The sequence below is a fragment of the Onychostoma macrolepis genome, chromosome 19 (assembly GCF_012432095.1).
Source record: "Onychostoma macrolepis isolate SWU-2019 chromosome 19, ASM1243209v1, whole genome shotgun sequence".
NCBI lineage: Eukaryota > Metazoa > Chordata > Actinopteri > Cypriniformes > Cyprinidae > Onychostoma > Onychostoma macrolepis.
In genome coordinates this window covers 8,938,864-8,959,795 of record NC_081173.1, presented here as the reverse complement: position 1 = coordinate 8,959,795, position 20,932 = coordinate 8,938,864, and the positions used below count along the sequence as shown (strand labels likewise).

Sequence of the window (20,932 nt, the reverse complement as noted above, 5' to 3'; positions counted from 1 at the left end):
GTAGTGGTATTAGTATTACATTTTATTAAACTATTTGTATTTATTAAATCATTATCCTATATGTATTTTAAATTAGTAAATTGCTATGTATGAATTTAAAAAGCCAATTAAAAAAAAAAAAATCATTCATTCATGGTTTATTTGTTTTATTGTTGGTTACCAGATAGTGAGGTTAAACACCCAATGTGGTTTTTGAAAATAAATTAATTAATTAATAAACAAACAAACAAACTTAAGCTAGTTAAAATTTGTATACTTTTTTTTCTTTTAACTGTTTAACTTTTATTAAAAGAACTAAAATTGAAATAAAAAATTAATCACATTAACCCCACTAAATATGCATAATAATAATAATTTCAATATTTATATATATTATACATATATATAAATGTCAAATTCATAAAATGAAACAAACTGAAATTAAAATGAAAACAGAAAATATAAAAATAAAACTAATAAAAAATATATAACTTTAATTTTTTTTTATTTAATTTTTTTTTTTTTTTAATAAATTTCAATATAGCATCCCAGGATCTACCTCATGTTGAAAGCAAAGGGTGGTAACTTTAGAGAAGCTAAAATATAAAAAAAAAAAAAAAAAAAAAAATTATAAGTTTTTTGGTCACTACAAAATTCCCATATTTCCATTTGTTCTATTTCTGACAACCTTACATTGTGGTCCAAACTTTTAGTGTATCTATTTGTATTTTTGTTGTGATGGGCAAAAGAGACTCTCTTGGTTTAATGATAAATATATGACATGGTTTACATTTATAAAATGACGCTTATAAGAGAGCAGCTGACAGGTGATCAAGTCCCTCATTTGAGTCAGAGCTTCTGCAGGCCACAGTGTGCTGTGATCACCCGTGATGTGACATACAGACACACACTAACTAGACACATTCTGGCAAGCAATCACTAGAGCTAATTCAATGTTATGCAACGATGAATGAAAATCTGTCTTCACGATAAGAGCCCTGACATCCACTGTCACCGCAAAGATACAGAAACTGTTTTTCTGCTTTTGTTTTCTGACAGCCGCAGTAGAGTCATCGCGGCCCATATTTAAATCTTGTCTGTCGTGAAATTAAAAAAGTTTTATTGCAGCAAGTTCAGTATCTTTGAAAGCCCCATTATAAGATTTCACAGTCGCGCAGCCCCGTTCCCATTTGCCATCGTTGCAGTTTGTCAAACATAAAATGTTAATTGGATTGCTAAGTGAGAAATATCGCATCCAATAGAATCCACCTCCAGTCAAAATATTGGGAAAAAGCAATATTTCAAATGAGATTTTAATTTGGATAATCTTTTGAACTTTAATAGAGCCCGAGCCAGTGGGCATATTGAGATTACCACATCATTATTAAACAAAAGTGACACAAAACCATCAATTCTCAGTCCGTGACAGATAAACGCTTTCCACTGCACAAATAATATTAGTTCTGCCTACTGACGCCAGCTCTTATCTGCCTCTGGTTTATTGGGTTCACACTGCTGTCAGGTGCTGAGAGATTTGACAGAAATGTTTGCATATATGAATAGCGGCACACACATATATGTTGGCAGATCCTCGGAGGAAGCCCGAGGCACGGCGAACGAGACAAGTCCATATCGGGAGTTTAATGAAATTCTCCCTGCTCATCAAACACAGGCAGAGAGTGATTATACACAGAGAAGGACAGACAGACGAGATGAAACGTATGCTTTCCTAATATCACCCTCCATAATCCATACCATTATCATATTAATGCACGCCACGAGGATGGACACGGTCCGACTGACAAATGTAGACGTACTCAGATGTCCTGTCACGTATTGGTTTCTAATCTTTAGATCCATCGTTGGGTGACCTTTCTCCACAGCATAGCCTGCCTATTCAACAGTTTGTGAAACTGACTGCAAAGAAATGGACATAACATAAATTCCCATTTTGTGAACCGTTTCACTCAACAAAACTGAGTACAAATGCTTTAAAAGCCCTGAATTCTCACATACATCTCAAACCAGATTGTATGATAACTATTGACCATAATGAAGGAGCTGAATAAGCAAACGACCTTCCAGAACCACGCTGCATGCACAATTCAGACCATACAAATGTGACTCCGCTCCATCCATTCATGGAAAAGTAAAAGCAAGGCGAAGAACAAAGAATTACACTGGAGGAGAATTTCAAGGGCACTTTGGCTAATTCAGATGACCGGGTTGCATAGCAACTTCATCCATTCAGTCCATCCGAGAGTCAAATCCTGCTTTCCATGAGCCGTTTCAGATGATGTCATTATCTATTAACAGCTTGGACACAGGTGGCAAAATGCTCCACTTTCAAGAACCCAAGAAGCAATTCTTAGTCTATTTTTACAGCAGGAGTGATGTAATGCTTTTCCTCGCAGCAGAGCCAGATGATTTGGGGCGTTTTGTTAATGTTATAGCGCCACCCTGTGGTGCACAGAAACTCTTTTATGTAAGTTTCTCTAACAAATGACATCATGTGTTTACATCGTAGGCTCAGGTGACACACCAGACAGGAGTGAGAGGAAGAGGTGGGTGAGGGAATGTGAAAATCAAAATAGAGTAACGTTAGAGAATAATGAGGACAGAGTAACCAATTCGGGTCAGGTTAAATATTACGCGCTGGAAATGGGTTTTAAAATCCAACGCCAATATTTACTTTAATGCACACCCAAGACAGCCATTATGAGGCGTTTAGATTGCACATCTAAATAATAATTAAATATTATGGTATTACCATGGTACCGTGTCCAACAACAAACGTTCAATCGTAATAATGCTTAGGCTCAGCGAGTCTGTGATTTCATATTTCAGGATGGGTCTTCCAAAAGCCATATCCTATGCCATCCTACAAAATCAGAAGCTGAAACATTCTCAAAAATACTATCACTAACAATTGCCTGATCCTGCACAATGTCCTGTATTGCGCCCCCTTGTGCTGGAGATTTACAGGAGAGTTTATTGTAGAAATGTCATCTGTTCTTCATTCATTATTTTTGAGAGTTTTCAAAGGCTAATTGTCAGAACTTAGGTTGCCTATTGCATATTAACCTTTTAATTTATATTAAAAAAAAATAAAAAATAAAAAATTCCCCTATGCAAAAGTGAAAAAGCACCAGAGTCATTGTAGAAAATAAAATCAAAATGATTTTATTTTAATATTATAATAAATGTTTCATTATATAATAAAAATCTTTAAAGCACTGGAAAAATTTTAGTCTTGCATCATAAAATATATTTTTTAAAACACTATTCTTGTTTTCGTGGCAAGGAGGAGTTGAGTTCATGAAGGATAAAATATAAAAATTGGATATATACTGAATAATACCGACAACACTGGTGATTTTAAACAGGACACCAGTATTATGTTCTTAAACGCAAATCCATTTCAAACAAGTAGTGTGAATTGGTTTGTCAGTCAGGATTTACTGATAAAAGAATTCCATTCATTGAAAACCCAATCATATACTTTATACTTACATTTGTTATGCATGTGGCATTAACGTCACATCACTGTTAATATTGCATCTCACCGTGAAGAACATCAGCCAAGACTTGTTTGTTTTGTGTATATTAAAGTCACACACTCATGTTATGAAGCAAACTTTATATAGAAATTCATTAAAATCTCAAAAAAAAGAAATTTAGTCAGTTTTGTTTCCATTCGCAAGACAGGTTCTTCAGGGGCAAAAAAGAAAATAATAATAAACAACGACGACGACAACAACTGAAGGATTTTGAACAGAACTCTGGAAGAACCCCTGGGATAATGTACCCAGATGCAAATCCCAATTCAACTTTAAGATATGGTCTGTCATCACTTCTCCTGCACACAGAAGTACACATGCACACAAACACCCTCACACACTGAGGGTGGCAGGCTGTGACAGTAAAAGCTGCTTTTAGTCCTGTTTCTTGCTGTGTGCAGCGCTGTGAGTGCAGGGATCTCGAGGGCTGAAGTCAGCACAGAAGCCATTAGTTGAAGGCTGAGTCTCTGAGGTTGATGTGGATTCTCTGGAGGGTTGAGGGATCGGCTCACTGAGACAGTGGTACTGCTCCACGAAATCAGGACAGTTCTCCAGAAACCGGCAAAAATCATCTGCCAAAAACACACAGCATGTTTACAAAGTTACAAATACCAAAGATACGGGAGAATTTTACAGAGAATTAATTACTACAACTTGATGCACTCTTAGTAATCAGGTACCTATTTCCTACATTATTTTTTGGTCAATAAATAATTAAAAAAAAATTGGGAAGGGGAGGTATTTTATTTTTTGCATTTAATTGTACTCTCAAATAGCAAAACATTAAAAGAAATGACAGTTGTAATTTCAGAACACTTAAAGTAAACTTTCATGACGGTTTCTTAACAGAATTAAAAGCCATTTAAAAAGAAAGAAAAAGTCCAATTAAAAGTTTTACCTTAAAGTATCATTTTAAATTATTTTTTTATATTTTGCCATGCTTTTATAAAAAAAATAAATAAACTTATTTTGATGTGTTCACTAACATACTAATGCACATGTAAAGGACTTGATTATAACTGTACGACTGTAGTGTGTTATTTGATATTACATTCAAAGGTAATGCATTTCAAATAAAATTAGCAAATTGCAACTTCATGTGTAAAAAAAATTTAAATACAAGGCATACTAGTTTTAAAAGAAATTATATTAAAGTACATTTTAATGCCTGTCATTACATTCAGCAGTACACAAGCATATTTCAAAGACAAGAGAATCAATCATGAACTTAAAGATTTTTTAGGTCCAGCCAAAATAAAAAAATAAAAATATCACTCTAAATTTCAGCTAACTGTGTTCAATATAAATTTAAACTATAATCCATTATAAAATATCACATTGCAATTAACATGGATTTAAAATGTTCAACCCAACATAATTTTACTCAAAATGTGTGTGTAAATACCATTATACTGTATGTTGTCTTAATCAGGGAATTTAATTATAATTTCATAATTATTACAAAGCACTAAGCCCCATAAAGCTGTGGTTTACAGTGGTTTTACAACTGCACAAGGGAGTTGTTAGGCACAAAGGCAAGTGTTTTACAATGATTTCAAAAAGGGCTTAGCTAATTATCAAGAACCAGAATGATTAATTTAAATAACATTTTCAAATGCCGATTGAGTTATTCATGCATTTGTCTCATCGCGTCTTGATTTTTGTAACTTGCTGTACGGGGGCATCTCTGCCGCATCCTTGGCTCTATTACAATCAGTCCAGAATGCAGTGGCGAGGCTTTTAAAGAGGGTAAAGAAATGATTGTATTTCCCCAGTATTAGCAAATTTGCGCTTGGCTCCCTGTTTGTTTTAGAGTTAAATATAAGATTTTAATTTTTGTATACAAATCCCTAAACAATCAGGCACTTTTGTACCTTACAAACCTCTTGATACCTTATAACCCACCTAGAGCCTTGCGTTCAGAAAATGATAAACTTCTGGTAGTGCATAGGACAATCCATCATCAAAAAGGCGATAGAGCTTTTGCAGTAATGTGACCCTGGACCACAAAACCAGTCATAAGGGTCAATATTTTGAAGTTGAGATTGATACATCATCTGAAGGCTGAATAAATAAAGCTTTCCATTGACGTATGGTTTGTTAGGACAATATTTGGCCGTGATACTGCTATTTGAAAATCTAAGGGTGCAAAAAAAAAAAAAAAAAAAAAAAGAAAATCACCTTTGAAGTTGTTCAAATGAAGTCCTTAGCAATGCATGTTACTAATCAGAAATTAAGTTTTGATATTTACAGTAGGAAGTTTACAAAATATCTTTATGGAATATGATTTTTACTTAATATACTAATGATAATTGACCCATACAACGTATAGTTGGCTATTGCTACAAATATACCCGTGCAACTTAAAGGGATAGTTCACCCAAAAATGAAAATTTGATATTTATCTGCTTACCCTCAGGGCATCCAAAAATGTAGGTGACTTTGTTTCTTCAGCAGAACACAAATGAAGATTTTTAACTCAAACCATTGCAGTCTGTCAGTCATATAATGGCAGTCAATGCTTTGAGTCAAAAAAAAATAAAATAAATACCATACACAGACAAAACCAAATTGACTGCCATTATATGACTGACAGACTGCAATGGTTTGAGTTAAAAATCTTCATTTGTGTTCTACTGAAGAAACAGTCACCTACATCTCGGATGCCCTGGGGGTAAGCGGATAAACATCAACTTTTCATTTTTGGGTGAACTATCCCTTTAAGACTGGTTTTGTGCTCCAGGGTCGCATATTAGGTCTGCTAAATCTCTGTCAGTGTTTAAGAATCTGCTGACTATACAGTAGGTTATGTGTGAGTGTTTTATTGGTCAATATGTGTGTGGCTGTTTTTTTCTTTGTTTTTTAAATGTAAAGCACTGTGGGTAACCCTTGGGGTTCTTTTAGTAGTGCCATATAAATAAACAAACAAGATAACTTTAATTTTGGTTAATGTGACCACAAACAGTGAAGAAGTGAAGGCAATCTCAATGCCAGCACACCTAACAGCTAAATCACATGTAAGCCAATGTAAATGGTCCTACCAAATGTGATCTTTCCTTTGTCTTGACAATCTATGGCCCTGAAAAGGTCGCAAACAGCAAAATCGCCAATCCCCAGAGCGGTTTTCAGAATGACAGCCAACTCATCTTCTACAACTGCTCCATCCTCCTGTGCTTCAAACATCTGGGCAGAAGACAATTTCAAAGTTCATGACAAAGGAACATCCATCTTTCCCTAACATCAAGACCTAAAAAGTTCATTATATCTAAATAAACATTTAGAACTATAATCTACTAAACAGAAAAAAAAGTGAGATTCTGACTCCTACAAACTCAAGCTTGTCTAGAGCTTGTAGAAACCCAACTCACCCTGAATGCCAGTTTAATGGTCTCCATATATTTGAAAGGTCTACAGACCACAGACAGGCCGATGACATATTCTCTCACATCCATCTTCCCGTGCTGGAAACAATTAATTCAAATGTTATCACAATCAGACAGACATCATAGAAACACAAGTTTAATTGTCTTCTGTTCAGTAATGAGTTAATGACATTTTGATAAATATTTAACCTCCTCAAAAAGTGAGAAGATGTCCTGTACTGCTTCCGTCACGGGATGGTTGAGGTACTGAGAAAATCCCTCCACGTCCAGTCTGCTTCCACAAAGTTTTCGGGCCCTAGAGGCTTCCTCATGCAGGACTTCATCAGTGACCCCCGTCTTCAGGCTGAGAGACGAGACAAAATAAAATCCACCATTAATTTATTTTCCCAAATGTGCAAATGGCTGGTGAAAATAAAGAAAAACGCAATTTGGCACTCAAGAATACTTTGGAAATCCTTGTGTTGCTCAACGAACTGTAACAATCTTTGAAAGTATTGGGTTCACTTGCATTTCTTGGTAGTGGTTTCAAAAAAGAAATTTTTCTACAAACTCATTGAATTGTTATTTTGAGAGATGAAGGTTGTTCAGTGAGCTACTGTCTTGAAAGAAGAAAGCAAACTGGATCTAACCAGCACAGGGAGAGAAGTGGACGACCCCGAATAACAAGAGGACAAGAACATCAGGGTCTCTAGTTCGAGAAACAGACCCCTGACTGGAGCTCAGCTGGCAGCTGCATTGAACAGTACACACTAAACAGCGGTTTCATCACCAACAGTGCAGAGACGACTCTGAGATGCTGGGCTTTTAAGAGTTTCAAAGAAAGTCACATCTGACATTTCCAAAGAAGAAAAAAAAAAAAAAAAAAAAAAGCAAGATGGGCACAAAGACCAAAAGACTGGATGGTACAAGACTACAAAAGAGTATTATAGATGGATGAATCCACGTTTGAGATGTTGAGCTGCTGTGGGAACAGTTTGAAGTACAGACCAATAACACGGGAAACACTGCAGAACGCATGATAAAACTTCAGCTGAACCAGAAACTTACTGCATAAGAAAGCATGAGGTCTGTTCAGATGTCACTGCTACACGCAAGGATTCTTAAAGTTTAAAGAAAATCAGATTTGGTAATAGAAATAGAAACAGTATTTTTTGTTTAACATATTACAAGTTAAATATTTGGGGTCTATAATATATTTTTAACTATTATAATTAATATGTTTATTTAGCAATAACGTATTAAATTGATCAAAATTGACAGTAAAGACATTTAGTGTTACAAAAGATTTATAGTTCAAATAAATGCGGTTTTTCAACTTTGTTCAAAGAATCCTAGATTACAAAGAATCCAGTTTTCAAAATTGATAAGACGTGATCTTTCGGAAATCATTCTGTTATGTTGATATATTGCTCATGAAACATGTGACACTGAAGACTGGAGTAATGATGCTGAAAATTCAGCTTTATAACAGGAATAAATAAAATAAATAAAATAAAAATAAAAAAAGACCAAAGCATGAGAGACTTCTTTCAAAAAACATTTTAAAAAAACATCACAGGCCCTAAACTTGAGTAGTAGTGTACATATCACCGTAATTTAATGCATCCTAGGCGAATTGAAATGAAATTTGACAAGTTTACAAACTGTACAAAAGTAGTCCACACATTTAAAAAAAAAAAAAAAAAAAAAAAAAACACAGCCATTGGCTTATTTCAATAGCTGTCCAGTCACCATTTTTTAACTCCAAGTCTTATTCCTTTTATTGACACTGGTTATGCATTCCATGCAATCGCACTGGTGTATAAAAACATTTTTCCACAACAAACTTCTATGCTTACATGGACAAATATTAAAATTCCTACCCCTAGTATCATACGAATGCTGTTGTCTCACCACATGAAAGTAATTTCTAAATAACTTGGAACCACATTATTAAAAAGTGTACACGTCATACCCAAAAAACACAATTTTTCCCCCCACAGTTAACAAACCCAACAGCTTAAAACATTTACTGCAATTCTGACTAATTTGTTTTGGGGTTGAATCAAGGCCCCTGCCAGAAATGAAGGAATAAACATCCAAGAAAATCGCCTTGCCTCACTCTATATATATATATATATATATATTTTTTTTTTTTTTTTTTTTCCTTCTTCATTATCTTAGACATCACACCTAAGACAGAAACAGGCCTATAATTAACCATATCTAAACTTGCATCTCTTTCCTAGTTCAAATTATAAATTTAAAGCAGTCACCCTAGCACAGCATCTACATATTTTGAAGGAATAATCAATCCCAGGTGCCTTATTTTTATTTATTTATTTTTATTTCACTAATACAATTAAAAACTTCACTTGCAGTAAGTCTTAAACTAAAATAATCCTGAACATTTCCACATTGCCTGACAGCACCACCTTTTCATTATAATTATCAGGGCATCCTGGAAGTTGATTACATTATTTTTTTAGCTAAAGATATTATGAAATAATGATTAAAAGCTTCAATAACCTTAACCTTCTGGAACCATTAAGTTCCCTTTCACCTTTTTGAAGGTTTCAAGTTTCAGGTTATTTAAAACATATTTTTAAAAGTAGTGTATGTCTCTGGTTTTATTTGCTGACTTCACTTGCATCAGATTAAAAAAACAAAAACAAACACGTAGTAATAATAATAAAGTTAGACTTAAAATCTCAGACTGTTGTCACATCATCAAGTGTAGAATCACATTGCACTCCTTAAAGGAAAAGTGTTACAGATTAACTGGCAGGTAATGGTTTTATTTACTGTACTTGCCAAAGCCATTTTTTTTTTACACATCTTTGATGCTTACTGAATGTTATATACACTCCGATTTCGACTTTAATTACAGCATGCCATCTTTCAAACCTTTGTTGATTGTATTTCATCATCATATTCACTAGAGGGCACCATGTTCACTACCAGATGAACTGCATCAGTACAAACCAGCTCACTGCTTTAGCACCAGTGTAAAATCAATCCTCAGCTTCTAATCCAAAGCAAATAAAGGCCATGTTTAACTTCCTCTCATTATGCTGGCAGGCAGAGGGCTGCGTGTGATTTTTTTCATCAGTCAGCACAGCGCTGCTCGTATACTGAACGTAATGATTCTTTATGGTGTGGCTCTACTGAAGTACCACAGATCAATATGATATGTAGAGGCGAGCCGTGCTGATGGATTGATTGGCTGGATGACTGATTCACCCAGTGACTAAACCCGCACCTCGTGTCCCTGAGACGGTCTAAACTGTCCTTCACTCTTACAACCTACTTAACTCAGCTGCCCAATAAAAACCTGACAACCGATTCTTTCATCCTAGAAAATGAGAGATCAAGTCTGTTATTTCAAAAGCCTGCAAGACACCCACAGACTACCCAAAGCCCAAGCTACAGAGATCATCTGAAGCACACTGCACAGACAAACAACAAGAACTTCCTCGGCTTATCAAGCGCTCATCTGACAGACCGACTTTAAGCAACTTCCAGAAACCACTGGAAAACTTTCCACTGACGGTCTTCCTGTTGTTCTCGTAATAAAGCCTGGTCTGATCAATGGTCATTCCTTAGTCACTCACCAACTCAGGACATCCTCATGATAACAGATAAAAATTTTTTTATTGAAGTTGTTTACAAGGTACTGGGTTGTTCGTATTGCATTTTCCGCTTTGCTTTCGATCTTTTGTAAGGACTAAAATCATCATTAATGTCTTTACTCTCACTTTCAATCAATTTAATGCATCCCTGGATAAACAATTTCAAAATCATACCAACCCCAAATTTTTGAACAGTATATGTTATCGTAGATAAGGCGACCCACTTAAAACTGCTGCTCTACTCACCCTAAACATCGTACCAGCCTGGCAAACTCCAGAAAACAGGTGCGTCTGGGCAACCGCAGAGGCCCTTTGGCCATAGCAAGCTGGCAGTCCTCAAAGGAGTAATCGATAATGGGCAACCCAAGCGCCCTATGGAGAAAACACAAACACACACACCTGATTACAGGACACTTGGGCCTTTTAAGAGGAAGAAATGTAAAGCCAAATAAGCAGATGTCAAATTTCTTTTTTTATCAGTATGAAATAGTGTTAATAAAATCTGTCACAACAAAAACACTTTGTTCTTTAAAATCCACTCACTTGGCCATGATACGTCTCACATTGTTGGCGAACAGGGCTGGATCCTTCTTCTCCTCCTCTGACGGGGTGTATGTAGGAAGATACTGGACAGAAATTTTTCAAATCTGATTTGTGCATATTTACCAGTGTTGTTATTTTTAACTAAAACTACAAATATTTAGATTAGATATTAAATCAAATTAAATTATTAGATGATCAAAATTAGGTGAAATTTGAAAAGTATAAACAAAAATAATTTGAATTACTAAATTTAAGAGTAAAACTAAGTGACTAAAACTGAAAAAAACAAACAAATAAAAAAGAACAATGACTAAACCTGAACTGAAAACATAAAAGTATAATATTATTTGTAATAGTGTATGAATAATACTAAAATAACATGATATTTATACTGCAATGCGAGTTCTCACCTCTATTTCTACAGAGTTATGTAGCTGACATAATGTGAGCCATAGAATCTTAAACCTGAAAAAGATTATGGAATTTGATTTTAATTTACAAATAGATAAAAGCACATATATTGCATATATCTTGACCATTAATCTACACCCCCTTCATTGTATGGAGACAAAAAAACAAAAGCAACAAAGTAATTGAAAACTGAAACTGTTTGGTTATCAACATTCTTCAATATATATTTGTGTTCAGCAGAAGAGAGAGATGCATATAGGTGCATGTGGGTGACTAAATCATGACAATTTTTATTTTTGTGTTACTATCCCTTTAAGTGAACTCAAGAGACTCACGCTCCAGGCCCTTGCCACGTCCATGAGATTGTATCCTGTCGGGGAAGTGAGAAGAGAAAGAAGGCAATGAACAGGCTTGGCATCTCAAACAAAAACACGAGTGTTATACTGGCTAAACAACTAACTATCCTGCACACACACCTAATCTAAACACTTGACCTTGCTTCTCCTACAGCACAACCTTGGCTCTAAGTGCTCTAAAAGATTGCTGGGCTTGTATTATTCACGAGAGAAGAAACAAAGACATAATAGACAGAAGGTTTTAACAGTGGATAGAAAAGTATAACTGTGAAAAATAAATTCATAGTCTTCATGAATGGAGACACATAACACGCAGCTGCAAACTGTAAGTACAAGTGTAAGACACTCCCTGTTTGGGCGTAGAGCTTATTCTTACCATCTCATTAGGATACCGCAGCAGCACAGGCTGCACGGGAACTCCAGGGATAAACGCACCTGCAGGACAGGAGGGACAAAAGGACAGTAAACGAGTGAGAATGAGAGGACTTGTGCTTTGACCTCGTTCCACTCGGAGTGCCGGGTGTGGCATTAAAACTATAGCCTGTGCTGAAACACGAGCCCTCTGTTTGAATGTGGGTGTGAACTGAAGTATCCAAATCCACTGACCTCATCCAGCTTCATTGTTTTTAAATATTCAGATATGACAGCAAACCAAAAACTTGCAAAACACTCGAGCTTTACAAGAAGATGCAGAATAATGAAATGAATATTAAATCAGTTAGAGGATTAGAACACCGTTTCTGTCAATACACAACTTTATGATGAGCTGAATATTCCTTTGAAGAACTTTTTACACTTGAAACTGTCTTTTGGTGAGGCGGATTTCTTATTTTGTAAAACGTTTTTGAAAATACTTTCTGGCAACACTTCTGAAAAAAAAGTGCAGTGCATATACTGTATTTTTAAATCGGTAAAAGACATTAAATTGATCAGTTATAATTTTACAAAGACCTCCATTTCAAATAAATGCTTTTTTTTTTTTTTTTTAAATCCTTCATTTTTTTCTTCAAAAATTATGTTTTAAGCAGCATATGAATGAGTGGATGAGGTAAGCTAGCATTTTTATTCTTATTTTAGGGTGAACTATCCCATATCAGAACTCGTAACAGTTCAGAAAACAACTGCAGTCTCCTTTCCTCTATATTTTGAGCCTCAGTTTCACTGTGCCAGTCAGATCTCATCACGTCTGGGAAGGTGTAGAGAGACAAGAGATGCCCTTCAGCTTACAAACAGCTCCTTATTACATGCTGCTAATAGAAACTGGCCAACCGATCCACTAAGGCTGAACTCACTTACCTTTGACAAACTCAGCCCAAGTTTTAAACAGAGCAAGTCAACTAATGCAAATACACAAGTCACCCATCATTCATTTGCATCTTTCACCATTGAGGTTCTGAGCTGCTCCTGTACCTGACTAAAGCTTGCTTCCACGTGAGCGGAAGTGTGCCTGTAGTTTTTAGGCAGAGCAGAACTACTGTAAATGAATGCACCATGGTTTTGCATGTGCAGCTCCTCTGTCATTTAATACACTAAAGTGTTTAAAAAAAAAAAAAAAAAAAGATTTTGAACAGCTTGGTTATTTTATAAAGAGCAAAATATTATATTATAGTATATTTTATTATTATTATTACTGTAATTTGATTATTGCTGTTATTAAATGCAATTTGAAATACAATTATTTTACAAGTTCTTAACATACATAAACACTGAAATGTTAACTGTAAATCAAAGTGTTTTGTGCATTTTAGAACCAGAGTAAGTGCAGATACTGCTGTTTTATTGTCTTGTCCTCCACTTATTCTCTTGACCAATAACCAGTGTGCATTACCACTACCACAACATCATAACAAATCACAAGAAAAACATTTGAAAATGTGCTTCCTGTGGACTATAATGCCCTTCTAGTTATCAATGTATCAATGGAAGCCATAAAATATGAAGATCGAAAGTAATGACACCATTTGCTTAGTCTATTCAAGAAAAGTGCTCTATACACACACAACAAAAAACAGGCAGAAACAATTGGGGAAACTTAACTGCAATTATTAAATTGAATTATAAAAATGAAGTCAATAAGGAAATATCACTATCATACTATTAAACTGAAGTATTTCAAAATACTACTGAACTGCAAAATATTGAATAATAAATCAATCATTTATAAAATATTATAAAAATAAATCAAGAAATCACTAGAATACTATTGAACTAAAATATTTAATATATTATTATTATTATTATTATTATAATACAACAGTACAATTACAATAATACTGTTTTGTTGTTTTTTCAGGATTAGTTAATGAATAAAAAGTTCAAAAGACCAGCATTTATTGCAAATCTTGTGTAACATCATAAATGTCCTTAAATAAATGTCCTTACTGGCATCCTTATAAAATAAAACTATAAATAAAAGTAGGTTTTATTTTTGCTTTGCTTTCAAAGGTTAAACAAAGCTTTTATTTTGGTGGAAAACCATAGGGAATATTATCTTTTGAAATGCTTCTCTTTTGCCGACAACAGATTTATACAACTCTTTGTTTTTGAACCATATTGCATTCTCAGGCATTGTTAATTTATAAAAAGCAGATACCGGCCTACAGTTTCCTTTTCTCACCAACGCTAATTTTAACCTAAATTTGGTGTGATTAGGAGTATTAATTTTAGGCCTTGCCTATAAACGTTAGTGAACATGTTCAAAAAGCACCAGAACTGTCTGTACACATTCAAACTCAGTAACTAACTTAGTTTTTGTTTTGGAAGATCTATCTGGCTGCACACCACCACATCTGACGTTGTTTGGGACAGTGAGAGCTCCAGTATTAAAGGTTGCAGAGAGAAGTGAGATAGCCAGACAAGAGAAAACACGCAGACAATGAAGAGAGGAGGGGTGAGGATTAGAGGAATAGAGCCGATTCAATGACTGACAGAGGAGAGGGGGATTTGAGGAGAAAAGACCATCACAATCCACAGCACACACAGGAAGAGGAAGCCAATCACCAGATCTCGCAGCGCTGTGAACCATGATGGGCCGCAGATTAGAGAGGGTAAAAAGAGAGCGAGTGAACACCAAAGTGCACACATACAAAATACAAAACTTTCCTCAGTTTCCTAAGATAGACTCAAAGAAAAAAAACTCCCATAAACAAGTTCTGGGCATGGAAAGTGTGTTTAGTCAGCAGATATCAGAGGTGGGCACATACCGGGTTTAAATGCGATGAGACAGGATCTATTGGTGCATGTGCCCTCCGGGAATATCATGATCTGAAAACAGGCCACAGTCAGAGGAAATACCTCAGCACTGCACTCATGATATAAACTAGCATAAATGTGTGTTTGGACACCTATACTGTATGAATGTCATTACATTAGATGTAAAATATCCAAAGTCTGCGTGCGTTTGTGTGGTACCTGAGGCCATTCGCCATCAGAACATGCTCTGCGTTTGATCTCCTCGACGGTCTTCCTCCGAGAGTCCTGATCCGAGCGGGACACAAACACAGGCCGGATGAATTTGATAAGAGCTACAAACAGATAAAGAGTGAAGGGTGAGGTAAGAGAGAGCAAATATAAATAAATAAATATACACACACACACACATTTTAAAAAGAGAGATTAATAGCTTTAGTAGGAGAGTCAAATCTTGCAAAACGCTGGGAGTATAAATAGAGATTTTCGATAATAAACAATTATTATAATTAACAGGTCATTTACACAAACAAATCCAAGTTTTCTTATTCAAGTGACACAAATCTCCTCTTGATGCCACTTGAAGCTGCTCTCTTTGGAACTGGGAGAAAGATTATTAGCAGATCATGAATTTTATTCATCATGGGCCAGTGTATGACACGTTGAGTTATACATGACCACAAAGCAATGAACATGCATTAAGAAAAATAAGATTATTTACTCCTGGAGAAGTTCAAAAGTTTGGGAACATTAAGATTTAAAAAAAAAAAAAAAAAAAAAAAAAAAAAGTATTTAAGGATGCATTAAATTAGTCAAAAGTAACAGTAAGGACATTTGTGATGTTACACAAGATTTCCATTTGCAATTAATGCTGTTCTTTTGAACTTTTTATTCAGTAACTAATCCTGAAAAAAAAAAAAAAAAAAAAAAAAATTGTATTATGGTTTCCACAAAAATATTAAAGAGCACAACTATTTTCAACACTGATAACAATAAAGGTTTCTTGAGCAGCAAATCAGCATATTAGAATGATCATGTGATAAAAAGACTGAAGTAAAGGTCACAGGAATAACATTTCTTTTAAAATATATTCAAATAGAAAACAGTTATTTTAAATTGTTATTTCACAATATTACTGTTTTTACTCTATTTGTTCAAATAAGTGCAGCCTTGATGCCCATAAAAGACTTTTCAAAAACGTTTTAAAAATCTTACAGACCCCAAACTTTTGAACAACAGTGTAGCTCTTAACATAGAGGAAATAAAATCCATCAACAACAGCTCAATTTATCAAAGGCAAAGTAACTCAAAGTTGAACTAAAATTCAAATGTTTGTTTCTATATTTATATATTTTTAAAAACTCACTGCCCCAGACTGGAATGTCTTTACTCTCAGCCTTCATCACTATAGAGGCCATGGTCATGGTGACAGGGATGGCATCAAAGTAGGATGAGTGAGGGGCCATTGTGAGAATGGGCGCCTCGCTGGGCAGCGCAGGCCGGCCCTTCACACGGACCCAGTGAAACCCTCCAGAAAACCACATGGCTCTCATGATGGCCTTTAGGACTAGATCTACCAGCCTGGAAAGACGGAAACAGAGAGAGTTAGAAAGAAAATGTTGCTGCTTCCTGACATTGTGCCAATTCAATTGCCTTCATATCCAACTGACTGTGGTCCATATCAGACGGCATTTAAAGTCAACATGAAACTGTACCACAAACTAATTTTCATTCACTAGTGAGATATATTTCTGAATGAAACTGGATATTCAAAAAAACAAAAACCAAAAGATAAATAAAAGCAGGGCACACAACATTGATTTTTTTTTTTTTTTTTTTAAAGTGCCCAATATTTTAAAAATTCATCTCTATGAAGTCTATTTTACTATATGACATTTGTATATCTATGGCATTTGTATTCAGAGACTAGGTAATTGTTAGGTAAGTGTCATTGAGAATGTCTTTAGAGGATGCTTAAAATTAAGCACTAAACTAGTTAAACCTTAGCTTTCTACATGGACTTCATGCTAAATATTAACTGCACTAGAAAATGTTTTTAAAACACTGCTGGCTCATGATCACTCACTGAAACACCCTCTCAAACATGCACAGTAGCAAAAGAAAAGTAGTTTGGTGACCTGTGCCCCTCCAGTGTTGGTAACTGAGCGTGTCTGTTCAAACTTACACTGTGGATAAAGACAAAAACCTGTCCTCTCCACCCTCACATGAACAAACTTGTGCACAATGGGATACAGAAAGACACACAGGCAGACAAACACAGTGAGCGAATATGAAAAGCCCTGCTGGAAGTGATCAGGTGATCATGGAATGGAGACCGAGTCACATCACACTGCTCCAGTCACACAGAGTGTGTGTGTCACATAAGACAGACAATACAGTGCTCTTATTTTTAGCAGTGTAACATGGCGAGAAAGAGTGAGCTCTCCAATATCTGAGAATATTTAGACTACAGCTTTGTTCCAAACTCTAGTAAACTAACTTCCAACCAATGGATCCTCACAAGTGACTGAAAACGTACTGTGTGGTCAGCAAGTGCACGCGTCACAATGCTCACCAGCACATGAAGAGATAAGACTCAATCACTCATTTGCTCCAAAGAATTTGATGACAGCATGTTTAACCTGATAAGGAAGTAGGTATAGTTGGACTCAGGGCAAGAGTTTGACTTTAGCATTTTGCTAAGCTAACAACTCAACTTCGTTAAATGGGGCTGGGATTGACAACATTCAATCGATCTTCATTTTGATGAACAGATATCAGTTCATAAATTCCACAATTTTAATAAAACAACAATTCCCTGACGGTGCACACACACACCTCAGCAATGTCTATTTGAAGTGTGTTTACATCTAGCAGACATTTAAGAGTGTTTGCTCATCGGCAATATGTCTCTAGAACGTTTCATGTTAGACGTCAAATAGACATTTAGAAAATGTCTTTAAGAGGTTTATGATTTAGAAAAGTGACATCTTAGAGACGTTTATCAGATGTTCGTTCACAGTAGATGCTTTTCCAGATGAAGCGATCTTTAACAGACATCTTGCAGACGTATAAGAGTTCACCTTTTCAAATGACAATTTTCAAAATTTTTGACATTCAGAACGTATGAAAGTAGAGGTCGACCGATAGTGGATTTTACCGATACCGATAGTTAGGTTGGACCACACTGGCCGATACCGATTAATCAACCGATAGTTTTCAAAATGGATACTGAAAGAGAGCTAGTGCTTTATTATTTTTTTTTAAAAGCAACAACTGTACAAAGTATGGTTCAGTAAATGAATAAAAATAATATTTACTATATTGATCATTAAAGTTATTTCATAGTTTGCTAATGTTAAAAGAAGAAACTTTAAAATTTAAAAATGTAGCCTATTAGTAGCTAATAGCGAATGTTGAAATGAAAACACCAACAATGAACAATACTTCTACAGTTTTCATTAATGCTACGAATGGACTTATTGTTAAGTGTTACCATTTCATGGCCATCTTTAAATATCTATACAAGGCCATAGTATTAAAAGTACATACATATGGATATTGTATGTGTACTCACACACTTTATTTGCTTCTATTTAACACTTGATAATTATCCAAATAAAAAAAATTAATAAAAAAGGTAGTCACACATCGGGCAAAAGCGCAGCGCTGCGTCTAAGAGAACTCAGAGGTATCACAAACACACACACCAGACGCTTTGCGTTCAAATCAAGTGGCGGTCTAAAACGATTTATTTAAATCACCAAACGGACATAAGTTTGCTTCAAGAATGAACAATGTGCCATAAATGAGTTTGAAGTTCAGTGTTTAAAAAAAACAGCAAGAGGAAAGAGAACTCGTGATCTATTACAGCTCTCTATATGAAGCATACAGACTTTATTAGAGCCACAGAAAGAAATGTTTTGCTGAAAAATGCACAATACATAATTTATAGCCTAGGGTGAAGTCATTATGTACATTCACAACGATTTGGGAGAATATAATGTAATTTAATAGAAAACCATGTGAATGGCGCTCTGTTCCGCGGCAGGCTTTTCTGTCGGCTGCATTTAAAATGCGTGTCTGGAGTTTCCCGCTCTGTGCAGCGCGCAGTGTCACGTGTCAAAATAAACACGTGCTGTCAGTGATTTCCGCCTCTAGAGGCCGCTCTCGTACTGTATAATGCCAGCGGAAACTGTTACTTTCAGCTAGAGGTCGACCGATTCATCGGTTTTGTGGATTAATCGGCACCGATAGTTGATTGCCACAACTATCGGTGCCGATTCATCGGTTTTGCGGATTAATCGGTCGACCTCTAGCTGAAAGTAACAGTACAACTTACTGAAATGTCTCATGTAATTGCTCAGTTTCAACCACAAAAAGATATCAATGAAACAGCTTTGTAAATGGTCACAAACATATTACCTGAGGAAATGTCCATAACTCGACATTTAGCTAGAAAAATTAACTAAAGATGAGCACTTGAATGAATCGGTCATGAAAACAGTTTTATAAAAGTTTATTTTAAAAATGAATTGGAGTATAATTATATCATTAAAAGTTGACGTATGATGTGAGATTTTATTTAAGTGTTCATAATATCTAAAAATAAATTTGGACTATTAATTTTAACCTTTAATGATGTAGTAATATACCTATTGACAGGGTTCCCCTGTATTTTTTAAGAGATTGTGTTCAAGAAAAATTGTGATTTACTTTACACACACACACATGTATATATTCAAATAAATCAATGTAATAGTAATCTAACTGAATCAAGAATCTGAAACAAGCGGTTTTGTGAAATATCTGCCAATACCTAGTTCCCATAATAATGTGCACACAGATAATGATCTTAAAGGGATAGTTCACCCAAAAATTAAAGTTATGTCATTATTAATTACTCATCATATCATTCCAAACCCGTAAGACATTTTTTCATATTCAGAACACAAATTAAGATATTTTTGATGAAATCCGAGAGCTTTCTGATCCTCCATAGACAGCAACACAACTGACATGTTAAAGGCCCAGAAAGGTAGTAAGGACATATTGTCCATTGTTAATTATTCTCTTCCGTGTCACCGTCCTCCGCCATTCACGAGAGCAGCATGACACATTGAATAAAATGTTGCATAAAATAGTTATTTTTGTTTTCTCGTAGAGAATGTGGTAGTTCCATTGCCGTCTATGCAGGATCAGAAAGCTGAACAAAAGGTCTTACAGGTGAGTAACTGAGGGTGAGTGATTAAAATGTTTCACCCAAAAATAAATTCTGTCATTAATGTACACCTTTCTTGCTAGTAGCTGTTGATGCACCTTGATTGCAGTTTCAAACTGTATCAGGAAGCTGATCACGCAAGTGTCTGCACTCACATTGGCTACTTATATGCAGTGTTCACTTATAGCTCATGTTGCCTCAAATCTTGAACTGAAAATGAATGTCTTTCAATTACTTTATTGCTGCAAACTGCAGTCTGACTGGCGTAATCTCATCAGGCTAAGAGCAGAAATACAGTGGCAGCATAAATGTTCCTGAACTCTCACATCTGATTAACATTTCTGATGTGTCACTCACCACCTCCACCAGGATAGAGGTTCAACTGCATCCTCAGAATGGCCAACAGTAGCCACGAATGCAAAGGGCCAGGCCAGCAACATCATGAACGCAGCAAAGAGCAGACGGACAGGGAACAGCGTCACAGTCATCACTGCCATCTATGAGAGAGAGAGAGAGAAAGAGTGTGTTAGAGGTAACCAGAGGTTAAAATCCCAAATATTTTCAGAACTTGCCAGTATTGCGAGAACTTGCCAGTATAGCAATGCCGTGGGGCTGGAGAACAGAACGCATGTGAGGTTCATTTACAGAAAGAGATAGAAGGGAAACAAAAATATGCAGT

At 35.4% G+C, this 20,932-nt stretch overlaps 1 protein-coding gene across 1 annotated transcript in view; it reads right to left on the bottom strand.

Annotated features, from left to right (window-relative positions):
• Window positions 1-3,602: 3,602 nt before the first annotated feature.
• lpcat1 (lysophosphatidylcholine acyltransferase 1) overlaps window positions 3,603-20,932 on the bottom strand; it is a 28,632-nt gene continuing 11,302 nt past the window's right edge. Inside the window, exons 2-14 of the mRNA XM_058752863.1 lie at window positions 20,611-20,750; window positions 16,399-16,613; window positions 15,255-15,367; window positions 15,047-15,107; window positions 12,220-12,278; window positions 11,823-11,857; window positions 11,487-11,541; window positions 11,077-11,159; window positions 10,780-10,905; window positions 7,112-7,265; window positions 6,908-7,000; window positions 6,581-6,722; window positions 3,603-4,111 (exon numbers count right to left, since the gene is read on the bottom strand). Of these exons, the coding sequence (XP_058608846.1) occupies window positions 3,915-4,111; window positions 6,581-6,722; window positions 6,908-7,000; window positions 7,112-7,265; window positions 10,780-10,905; window positions 11,077-11,159; window positions 11,487-11,541; window positions 11,823-11,857; window positions 12,220-12,278; window positions 15,047-15,107; window positions 15,255-15,367; window positions 16,399-16,613; window positions 20,611-20,750 (1,473 nt within the window). The 3' untranslated portion in view covers window positions 3,603-3,914. The remainder of the gene's footprint in view (window positions 4,112-6,580; window positions 6,723-6,907; window positions 7,001-7,111; window positions 7,266-10,779; window positions 10,906-11,076; window positions 11,160-11,486; window positions 11,542-11,822; window positions 11,858-12,219; window positions 12,279-15,046; window positions 15,108-15,254; window positions 15,368-16,398; window positions 16,614-20,610; window positions 20,751-20,932) is intronic.